Source organism: Seriola aureovittata, chromosome 4, assembly GCF_021018895.1.
Source record: "Seriola aureovittata isolate HTS-2021-v1 ecotype China chromosome 4, ASM2101889v1, whole genome shotgun sequence".
In the NCBI taxonomy this organism is placed as follows: Eukaryota; Metazoa; Chordata; class Actinopteri; order Carangiformes; family Carangidae; genus Seriola; species Seriola aureovittata.
In genome coordinates, this window is record NC_079367.1 from 8,572,949 (window position 1) to 8,585,073 (window position 12,125).

Consider the following 12,125-nt stretch of genomic DNA (forward strand, 5'->3'; position numbering starts at 1 on the left):
AACTGTCCTGCCTGCGTTCAGTAGCACTGGGATAAATGCTCACTACAACACTGTGAAATCGCAAAGACATTCAGGGAATGCAACAGCACAACAAATCAGGTTAAACATCAAAAGTGAGAGATTTTTTTTTCACTTTGGTCCCACTGTTGTAGCTCTTCATATATGAGCATAAAGTCCAGCTTGAGTTCAGATTGTTTGAAGTGAAATAAAGTGTTAATGGACATGAGATGTGACAGAAATTTCAGCGTTAATCAGAACAAGGACTTAATCAGAAAGCTACATTGAAAGAAGATCAGGTCACATGTCTATTCACATTTCAGTTTGCTCCTAACAATGTCACTCTGTCTAGTCTGAGACGAGCACAGATGTGTTGAAAAGCAGCACAAATGTGTTGCAATGCAATCTGTATGAAACAACAAGACTAGCTTCCTTAGAGAAATGAGGTTCTATCGACTCTAACCAGAGAAAATCCACAAGTTCAAGGCCACTTGTTTTGATTTTTAACAGCAAGCGAAGGTGAAAAAGTTTCTCACAGCACTGGAAATCGATAGAGCAGTTGAAAGAAATGCTGACATCTCAGTTTGATGCAGAAAAACAAACCCTGATGAACCCACGATGCAGCACAATGACATTTAATTAGAGTATGGTTAACTTTTGACACTACAAAAAAAAAGAAAGTTAATTTCCCCTCAAAGTGAAGAAAAACCAGACAATGTAAAAGCTTGTTTTTGTGGTTTGAAGTAATGTCATCACACAAATATAGCGCCTTTAAATATCCGTCAGTCACTGGAAGCGGAGGCAGTAATCATGAGAACAAGAGACCTTTTTTCAGGTTGCTCTCTGTAGATGAAGTTGAAACTGGGTCAACAGAAACTTTGAGTGAGTGAGCCGTGTTTTCAGTCACGCTGCTGATGTCTGAAAAAAAAACAACAAAAAATCAAAAACAAATAAGTATTTGTAGGTGTGAGTTATGTGCAAATATTTGTGGTGTAATTGCTACTAAACAAACAGCAGTTCACATTAATCCAAGTTTGAACAAGATTCAACAAGATTTATTACTTGACTCAGCGTTTACCGAAGAAAAACTGACTTTATCTTCCGGTTTTTCTTGTTCTTATGTTGCTTTTCAAAACAGACCAGCAGTGGAGAGATGATTTTAAACATCACCCTTAATCTTTAGTTTTGAGAACAACTTAATTTAGGCGTGCTGTTTGCATTACGGTGGTATGGGACATGTGGGTGAAGAAATCATAAGGTAATCACTTGCTTCTCTGCAGTGGTCTGGCTCTGAGACGTAATTACTTCAAAGCAGACGGAAGCTTTGAACTGTGTATAATTAATTCAGGCAAGCAGAACCAGGGTGTCTTTATTAAGTGCTCTGTTCTTGCTTGAACAACTATCAAACTAATGTAATTTGACCTTCCCGCATAGATCCTCTGGAGGATCAGGCTATCCAAGCAGCTAATACACTTTGCTTCAACAATGAGCCCATATTGCTCCAAACACTGCAAGGTTTTACTTTTTGTCCCCGGTGAAACCCATAATTTGTGCTTTTAGAAACAAGTTTCTGTTAATATGTTTAGAGAAAGCACAACAATGCCATAGAGTGGTACAAGCTTCAACAGATTTTTAGTGGCCCTCAGGAAAAACAAGCAAATCTTTGTGGACTGTGACAAGTTGAGCTGATCTTTTGTTTGTCTGAAAAACAAAAACCTCTGTGCTGAGCGGCAGCACGCTGACACAGTGCCTTGGTGTCTATTGTCACGGCGGCACGACAAGCCAGAGGGCATTCAGGGCATTAATACGTCAATAGCACTGTTGTCAGGTGAAAACATAATGAAAATAAATCCATATAGGGACATTATCTGTTCATTAATTTGTTCTATTCCACTTACTTTATATAACAGTTTGGGGAAAAATATAATATATATAATATAGATATAATATTTTTAAAGTATAAACAAACCATCAGGCTCTCAATGAAAGTGCCAATATTTGTTTAAAGCTTGTGCAACTGAGTCCACGAGATGAGGTGGTTTTTTTAAAGGTACATCCGCAATTCTGGGATCAAATAGGTGAAGTTGTGACATGTCGTAAACATGATCTAATCTCAAAATGCTGCTGCAAGGTTCGCTGTCACTCCACAGAGATAAAATCAGCTACTGAGTCACTTTTATGAGTGTGCTCTGGGTCATATCTGGTCTGATTTACCTATACTTACAGGCCAACACTAAACAGATCCCGATTTTCTCCACATTCCAGCAGAGACTGTGCCTTTTCAGTGAAGCATAAACACAACACCAGTTTGTTTTTTCTATTCTGCTCTGGGAAGAGGAAGAAAGGAAAAATGGCAACTGGCAGATGAGACAAGGCAGCCAGCACACTGAAGGCATCAGTGCGATTAAGGTGGAAGATAAGCTGAACAGATACAGGAGGATGGTATTTGCCACTATCATGAGCACACAGCAAAAAGCACATTCATCAGCACCTTTAAAACTAGGTGAATAAGACTCCTATCTGACCTGCAGTCTAACACCATCCACCACTTAAATTAGCAATTTAAACTTTTCCTCAAAATAGATGAAGGAAAGAGAGCTTTCAGTTGGTGTTTCGTAAACCTTGCTGCCTGCTCACACTCAGTATAATCAGTGCAGAAACAGTGTTGCATCACCACGTCTCATATTGGTGATCTGAGGAGGGAGTTTCCTAGAGGAAAAGGGGATATATCCTGATTCTGCTGCCCTCTCTGTCGTTCTCCTCCATCTGGTTTCCATCAGGAGCTGCTGGGCTGGACCATGTGAAGGTTTCCCTCTAAGGATACCACCTTTTTTTCCAGTGCCACTTTTCACTGACCTGTTTCAACTGTCTCTATACTCGCTCCACATTTTTATAAACTTCAACCTGCCATTGTGCTTAAACGCGGGCAAATAAAGTGATTAAACACAAAATCATAATAGAAAAATTAGGAAAAATAAGAGCTGGATAAAAACATTATGGTTATTTTTTTTATAGCCTCGGGGAGCTCACTCCAGTCTAGGAGCACTCATTAGTCAATGCACACCCACCGTATCTTGAGTCTTGGCTGAAGGATCAAACTCTTCTGCTCACAGAGCAGGGAATGCTCTGTAATGTAGCTGAAACACTGACTTGACTGTAATTCAAACGTCAGCAAACCCAGCATCAGCTCACGACCTTGTAACTGGTGGAAAGACATTAAAATTCAGGGTTCACGATCTTTGCATTTGGCAAGAGCTCAAATCCTCCTTGATACATTTTGAATGAGTTGAAAGAGTTGGTTATGGTAAGCACTCCTGCCCGTCACAGGAAGAGGGAAAGGTGCATGACTATGAGTGGAATAAGATTAAAAAAACAACAAAAAAACCCCCCAAAAACATGACCTCTAAATCCACATAGGCTAAAAGTAATTTAATTTTTTATGTTTCTCAGTTGCAGTGCTCTACAAAAGTTAAAAATCAAGTCAATACTGAAAGTTGCTCTATTTCTGCAAAAACCACTGAGGAGTAAGAGCATGCCAGTAGTAACTGTCTTGTTCACCTTTACCTTCCCATACAGAAGACAAAGTTATCCTGACACTAAAATAAACATTTATTAGAAGAGCTTGAAATGTGACTGCAGTCTAAGAGCTACAGCTCTTTAACACTGACATCATTAATACCGCTTTACTCTCCATGCTTCTTTTAGTGATAACAATTCACTTAATTTACAAAGGTCTACAGACAAATACAGTTAATGTTAAATTGCTAAACTAATGAGCTCACAGACCGAACAAGCCAACTGTCACTGACCAGAAGCTTACCTTGCTCAGGATCTTTCTGTCCATAGTAAAAACGAAGTTATCCTGGCGCTAAACATTCATTAGAAAAAGCTTCAACTTTCTCTCATGCAACAAACATGCATCTCTAAACATCACAAACATCTCCCTAAAGTTACTGGAGTTTCAACTGAGCCTCCATCAATCTGTCCTGTTAGCCTGTTGTTTAAACTTCTTCATCAGGTCTCCCTTCTCTTTTTCAGTTGCTCTCTGCAAAATTACAATTCACACTCACACATTCAAAGGATAGAAAGCAGAGAAAATGTGTTGTATTATTTCTGAGACATACAAATTACCTGATAATCTTACTTTAATTGAAAAAAGGGCTAATGTAGAAGGCATCTTACTCCCAGATAAATCATCTGTGTTTCTCTAAACTGGAGCTTAGACTTTCAAAGTCAACATCAGTGATGAACACACAGAATTTGTGACACAGCCCATACCACGCAGTACCTCGGAAATAAGCTAATGAGGTGACTGCTTCACTGCACTGTAATTACATCCACATGATTGGGCCTGTGGATTATGCTGCTTGGCTCAAGCTTCACTGTTTCCTAAACTTCAGCTAGAGATACTTTACTGACCTTTCAAAACCAGGCTGCTCACAGTACACAAATTCTTAATTTTCATGAAACATCCCATATATCCTTATATTTTCTTTTCAGATAAATTGGCCTTAAGCTGTTACAGGATGCTGGTGGACGAAGATATTCTGTGTAATGGCCCTTTATTAATATGATTAGTGCTTAGTCTGTTTGATGTCTGGTATGTTGAGATTTAATGTGGCCAGAGCCAAAGATTTTCCCCAACATTTGTTGTGCTAATGAAGCATACACTGATTTTTTTTTTTCTTCCCAAATTCACGAACGGAGCCACACACTCAATGGTTTAGAGACTGAAACCTGATCAGTGGAATATTTTCATGATGTGTTCTGCATGTACTATTACTTCTGCATTACAGTCACTTAACCTGTCCCATAATTACTGTGAGGATTTCTATCAAATCAACAGTCAGGACTTTTATGTGCTCAAACAGTTGATAGGATTGCACTCTAGTGGAAAAGGTAGGTAACTACAAGTTTGAAAGTTTCCTGTGTGTATACTTTACTACACTATATTTACTACATAATATATAGTACATTATATTACTATTCCACATATACTACTGCAGACGTCCCAGACAAACAAATAAGAGGTTTGACTTAAAATATACAGTATTGGTTCAAAATATGTAAGGTACACAGGCAGCTTCATTGTCCAAATCAATCACACACATTGCTTTAGTTTCACATACTTTTATTGAATAAATCATTTGTCAACACTTTTGAAAATACTGACACGGAAATTCACAGAAATGTTTCAGTGTTAAAATGACATCAGATGAAAAGGAGTATGTTTAAACAAAAATCAGGTTTAAGTAAGTGGATGTTTTGTGCACACTTGTGAAGCATTCAGCGTAATGTTTGGCATAATCAATGTACAAAAATATTGCATATGCTCTGCAGTGTTGCGGAAAATAAATTAAATGCAATCTTTGGAACAACCTAAAACAGAGTTAGTGACAACAACACAGCTCTTTAACACTGACATCATTAATAGAGCTTTACGCTCAACTCTACTTTCATTAATCTACAAAACAAAATCTAATGACAGATTCAGTTTATATTAAACTGCTAAACTCTTTGTTGAAATACTAATATATTAGTGTGATAAAAAGTCAAATAATGAGCTCACAGACCAGCCAAGCCATCTGTCACTGACAAGAAACTTAACTTGCTGAGGATCTTTCGGTCCATAGTGAAACTTGTGCAAATATAGAGTTGTAAAATAAATAGCAATAATCTAAGGAGTTATAGAAACGAAGAATTTTCCAGCATTCTGTGTCAAACATATTTCATGACCTACATGTGTCCAGCACTAGTGAAAATAAACATTTTTCTGATGTTGATCCATGCGTCCACTTCCCTGCTCATTCATCGGGCTGCATTTTCCTCCGTACCTCCGTCACCTCCGTATGTTTGTGTGTATTTACTTTGTTGTCATTCGTCATATAGCCAGCTATGATTACACATATTTCTAAGCCATTTGCTGCCAGTCGGCGAACACCTCATCAGCAGTTGAGGATTGAGTTGGTCCTCAGGATGCGCATGACCTTCCTTGAGGTGTAACTGTATTCATACTGCAATTGCTCATGGAAGAAATACAAGTATCCTGAAAGAGAGCAGAGTGGGGGTAAGTGCTGTGAAAAAAAAAAATCATCCTTTTGAATATTCATGAAAATATGGTATCAAAGGCTTCACGTTACCATAGTGATAAGCAGCAGCGTCGACCTCATCATCCATTCCAGGAAAGTCTTCCTCAATGGTTCGTGGGTAACCACTGTCCATGGTTCCTGTCGCTTCGTCGTAGCTGTGGGCGACAAATAACAGCAAGACATATTGATGAAACACAACATTACATCTGGCAAGAATCACTCAGGTGATCTTTGTTCACCAAGAATACTCTGTAGTGCAGAATTAAAGACTTTAAAACTTTAAAATAACTGAGATGTGTGGCATGCATCTCCACGTACCTCCAATATTCCTCTTCGGTGAAGAGTAGAGTTTTGCCTGTGTCCCTAATGTAAACAGCTGCATCTACTTTCCTTACAGTCTTGGGAAGGCCGAGTTTGTGTATGTACTTAGGGTAACCGTCCACAAGGTTATACCCATTCAAAGCCCACATTCGGATCCCTGAAGAAACACAGATCAGAGACCAAAGTCAAAATAGAATAAAATAACAAAACATATAGAACATCCAATGGAATGACAGCAACATTAATAACCCACCGCTGAATATGATGACGATATCCTTCTCTGAGTTCTCGTAAGCGGCGTCCACCTTGTTGGGGATGGAGGGCCATGTGGACTTGATCAGTGTCTGCTCAGGCTCCACCATCTGAGGATGGATACGCCAGTAGAATCTGCAACAAGGCGCAGCGTGTTAACAAAATATGGCACAATAAACTGATCTACAATTCAAAAATCTCAATAATGATTCATAGCGGGTTACAGAGCTTTTTTTTTTAGGGTGAGACTCAGAAGAAAGGAGATAAGTCCCAGAATCCATGGTGTAAAGTGATTATAGGTTTCCGGCCTAGTTTATGTATCATGTTTGTATGAACCGTCATGGGTCTTACCTGTCTTTGAAGATGATGGTCTCCCCTCTGAGCTCTGTGACAGCATCAAAACTCAACCTTGGGTCACATTTGTTTGGTGCGTCAGGCTTTGGCTTCACTTTCCTTGGGTTGGGGTTCGGACCTGTGATTGAACATCTGGCATTAATACACTGTTCACAATAATATTTTATATATACAATATATATATATATTAATAAGGAAAATGTTTTAAAAAGCATTGTATTAATAGCTGTGATTTGACTCGTGACTTTCAGTTCTTGAGTTTCTAGTTAATCCTTAATCAAAACGCAAAATCATGCATCTTCCCACCATAGAGAGCTTGGATGCCTTCAATGTCATCTTCAGACAGTGGGTAGCCTGTGGTGAACGTGTAGATGGGGTACATCAGGGCACCTGCGTTTGCGGAGTGGGACATACCGAGGGCGTGGCCCAACTCATGGGCTGCCACTACAAACAGGTTGTAAGCTGTAGAGAGAATAAGTTCAGTCAAAATATTGTTCAGTGGTAATCATCACGCTGCAATATAGTGACTTATATTGAGCATTTGTGCATAATTCTCACCGGATGAATCTTTGGTCCAGTGCTCGTCCTCGTCAAAGTGGGTGTCTCCTCCGATGCCTTGCCCTGGTGGGTAGGCATGAGCCAGCAGTCCATCAGGCCCGTCAAAAGGGTTGTAGTCGCCATGCTCTGCAGAATACAAGGACAAAGAAATTGCTATATTGAGAGAATTTGCACTATTATGCTTTCTCCTCAGAGCAAATAATTACGTTTTCATGTCAAACAGAATAAAGGTTTCAGAATTGTAGGTTTATCGTACCTTTTGATCCAAAGCTGATCATAATGTCAGCGTTGCCCACATGCAGCTTCTTGAAGGTCAGAGGGGTGACATCAGCCCAAACGTTCAGCGCATTGCGAATGGCTCTGTCTACATCAGACTTCTTCAGATCTGGTGTATAATTCAAAATCCTGAAACATGAGGGAAAAGAGGTCAAGGTAAGCCAGGGAATATGAAAAGTTCAGCTCCTTCTATATCCACAGTAATCATTTTAACGCGTACCTGAATGTGACATTGTTATTTTGCCATTTCAGGTGTCGAGGGAAGTGGTTGTACTCCCCTATATCAGGGACACCACATCTGGCCTGCTTCATCAGGTCCAAAGTGTTGTCATCCAGATTCCCAGTCACCTTCAGAGGCGAAGGAAGTGGAAAGAAAATATGTTTTACCACGGTTAGTAACAAACAGTGCCAACATTGTCAAGAGTTTTTATTAGCAGATTTAGTCCTCATCATATTCTCAGCCTGTGGTTTTCTTTGAAAATCATGGGTTGATTGTTTTGTTAATTTTAATATATTGTAGTAAACCTTTTGCACTTTAAGGTATATTTTTCCCACAGAAAAGCTTTCCAAAAATCACAAAAGAAACATACAGTTTTAGGATAAGCAGATTTTCCCCACTTGCACAAAGGGTGAACCACAAAACCAACAAGACCATGACTTTGGTGAGCTACTGACAAAAGATCAGCCCTGAAACCTAAAACTAAGTAATAATTACATATTGCATATTACGTAAATTATATCTCACCTTGAGTTTGAAGAATCTCTGCATCTCCTTGATCTTGGTCTCAAAGGGGTTTGATGCCCCCTGTCTACCTTGGAGACCAGCTGGAAGACCATAGAAGTGACGGAGGTATTTCTATTTGAAAGAGAATAAAATGCTGTCAACTGAATCACATAGGGGCATGAAAAATTAACATCACATTTTTTAACATCACATTTTAAGACAGTGGCCATTCTGAAGATCTTACCTCTGCTAAATTCTGGTTGTCTTTGTCCCCAGACGGCAGAGGGACAGCAGAGGAGTGAGCGACCAGCGCCAGCAGCAGCAAGGCTATCATTGTTGTTGTCTTTGTGTTGTCCAAACCAGTCATTGGCTTCAAGAACCTCTGAAGGGTATTTATAGTGTTTTGGTCCACTTTTTTTTTTTTTTCAAAGGGTCCCAGTGATTCATGTAAAAGCACCTAGCCACTTCCTCCTTTGCCTGTTGAGAATGTGCTTGTATTTGTAAAACTAGAGTGACTGTGGTTTGAGTGTACCCCTTTGAACCCACTTAAAAATGCTTTGATAAAACATTTCACAATTTGCCTTGACTCAAGGAGTTTGCCAATAGATTTACTGAAAATGTCTACAAGGCAAACAGTCTATGAAGCCATTCCTGTGGGCAGAGACTTCCCTTTTTGGCAGAAAATACTTTAGGATGAATACATCCCAAAGTCACATCATTAGTTATTATCTGTCCATCTTCTTCACTTAAAATAAATAAATAAATAAATGCCCCACTATTAAAAAGTAGGGAATTTTTGGAATACTTTTATACTGCTGCTGGTCTCATGATTGTCATTCTGTATCTTGTTATTTTAGGTGAAGACGTTTTAGGATACGTGACTAACAAACACACGTCAAAATAAAGAAAGGGGTGATGAAAACATGTGGGTTAAATGTTTTTTTGTAATGAGATTTACATATGACTGTGTTATATGACTGTATTCAACATAATGTGAGCAATCTCATAAAGACAGACAGTGAGTTGTTTCCTTGCAAACAAATGCCCTGCATGCATTTTGTTTGGTAATAATTAAAACCAGCTCCTCCTGACTTACTGTAAGTGTTTTCTTATGTTTCCGTTTCCAGTGATATGTGATTCATATGTACCGGTGTTATAAGGAACTGTTGTCTGACAAACTGAATTACGATTAATTACAGCACAGAGTTTATATATATAGAAACGCATAGATCACAAGATACATGGTAAGAGAGCTGTTTGATCATAAATGTAACATTTAAATTGTTGATTTTTCTCCTATAGGTGAAATCTGTCCGTTGGTCGGTCCACTACTTTGATCCGGGCTGGAATATCTCATTTATTGGACCTGAAATGAGGTGCAGATTTTCATGTTGCTCAGAGGATGAATCCTCACAATGTTTGTGCTAATTCTCTGACTTCTCATCTGGTGCCACGAGCAGTTCAGATGTTTTTACACATAGCTGTGTAGGTATCTGTTGGTCCCTGAAGACAAGGCAGGTAAAGACATGTCGTCTATTACTGCTTCTACTCCATCAGTGTCTGTGTGAGACAACAATGGTATATAATTATTAGCTCCTGTAACATCAGTGGAATTCCACATAGTGAAAAGAGGCTGGTCAATGACCTCTGGAAGTTATCCAGATAAAGGCATCGTTCACATATTTAGATACAGAAACACTCTTTTATAGATTCAAAGAATCCAGTTCTACTTAAATTGCTGCACTGACGACAATTAGGTGAAGGCAAACATTTGACAGAATGATTTAACAGTGTCACAATTCCAGTCATTATCAAGATACTTTTGGAAAGTGTCTGCAATGCTGATGTTTTCTTTTCTAAATATGACACTGTATGTCACATTTTGCATTTAGAGTAGGTACCATGCTGCCGCGCTGCCAGAGAACACCAAATCTCATACATGGCATGATTACTATTCATCGGTGACATTTCATAATAAAGGAGCAATAGCTGTAGTGGCAGACATATACATATATATGTGGAACATTTACTACCCTCTGATCAATTTAAAAAGTCAAATTGATCCCTCACTTTTCTCTTGATGTTAATTATTGTAGATAGTAAATGATGTTCAGAATTACACGGGTACTAATCAAACATCACAGATGTTGTGTTCATCTGCAGCTCATTAGTGATATCATGTGTATTGTGTAACAAACACTTGTGTCTAAACACTGCAGTATCCTGCGGAGACAAATATTTGTGGAGTAACATCATTGTGTAGACGGTGGTTAACAGGGTGCTCCTGACTCATGCCTGGGGGAAGTTGACAGTTATGGGGATTTTTGCTGTTATTTTAAAATGGCCACCAACAAACACACACACACACACACACACACACACAAACACGCACACAAACACACACACTCATACACACACACACACAAACACGTTCACAAACACACACACTCACACACACACACACACACAAACACACACACTCACACACACACACACAAACACACACACTCACACACACACACACACAAATATGGGGAAACATAGACACCACTGATATGTGCTGTGACCCACTTCTTGTGGGAAAAGAGTTACAGTTCTTAAAAATCATGTTGTATCTATATTGTAGTGAAGACTCGAACCTGTAAAACCAGAGAATCATCTCTGTGGCAAGTGTTTAGGAGATATCAGATTCAACTTGTGATGCTCAGCTTTACATCACTAGGCCTAGCTCAGCATCCATCAGCCTCAGCTGTAGAGCTTATTTAGTCACTTTTTCAGTGTGAACACATTACATACTAAAACCTTGGTTTGCCATTAAGGAGAAGCTCTGTCATGGAAAGTTGACAACAGAGCATTATGAGAGATAAGGGGAAAAATATATCTCAATATAAAGTTAATATAAACCTCCTTCTGGTCTCTTATTACCCTACATCGACCTTTCTCTGACACCTGGGAAGTGGCTGATGCCTTGAGTGGCATGACTACGCTACTTGGTGGTTTGTTGCCTTGCTTCTTGAGAAGAACAAACCACAAGCTCAGCACTTTGGTGATGTCCAACCCAAAGCCCGTTAGATTTTGTTATTGTTAATTCCACTGCTTGGAACTGGTGTGATGGACCAGCCCACTGCTTTTGTGACTTAGCAGGAAGGGTACTCATATACTCTTTAAATTGTCACTGTTGGTCATAAACCTTTGGCATGGGATATGTTAGGGGTTTGTACGGACATGACCTGTGACCACTTCCCCGCTGTGTCAGTGAAAAGCTGATGCCGGACGAACTAGTTTCTTTCACTTGGTTTACACTGTTGTTGTTTTTGCAACTCATAGCTGAATGTATTTGATTATTTATGAACTGCTGATGAAGGTGCAGCTGTGCCATTTCTCAAACTACGTCAAATTATGATTGACAGCTGCCAACACTGAGATCAGCCTAATCTTACACAGGACCTGGTTCTTATTGATCATGGAGCCCTGCAAAAAGTTATACATACAACAAACCAACTATAAATATGAACACACAGTCAGACTGAGCCTTGAACCAGGTGACCCTTCCT

General features: G+C 39.2%; 1 protein-coding gene across 1 annotated transcript; it reads right to left on the minus strand.

Annotated features, from left to right (window-relative positions):
* Positions 1–5,177: 5,177 nt before the first annotated feature.
* mmp13b (matrix metallopeptidase 13b) lies at positions 5,178–8,941 on the minus strand. The gene is made up of 11 exons (XM_056374458.1): positions 8,816–8,941; positions 8,593–8,703; positions 8,068–8,195; positions 7,828–7,976; positions 7,572–7,697; positions 7,320–7,475; positions 7,011–7,131; positions 6,661–6,794; positions 6,405–6,564; positions 6,138–6,241; positions 5,178–6,043 (listed from the first exon to the last, which is right to left on the minus strand). Exons 1-11 carry the CDS (start codon positions 8,936–8,938, stop codon positions 5,943–5,945), a joined length of 1,413 nt encoding a protein of 470 aa, XP_056230433.1. The 5' UTR covers positions 8,939–8,941; the 3' UTR covers positions 5,178–5,942.
* Between the last annotated feature and the right edge of the window lie 3,184 nt (positions 8,942–12,125).

Bases quoted from the DNA above. Each gene is read 5' to 3' on its own strand.
- mmp13b (XM_056374458.1), bottom strand. From the start codon at position 8,938: ATGACTGGTTTGGACAACACAAAGACAACAACAATGATAGCCTTGCTG. The intron at 8,704-8,815 runs GTAAGATCTTCA...TCTTTCAAATAG, and splicing joins ACAACCAGAATTTAGCAGAG to AAATACCTCCGTCACTTCTA. The intron at 7,476-7,571 runs GTGAGAATTATG...TTCTCTCTACAG, and splicing joins CTGGACCAAAGATTCATCCG to CTTACAACCTGTTTGTAGTG.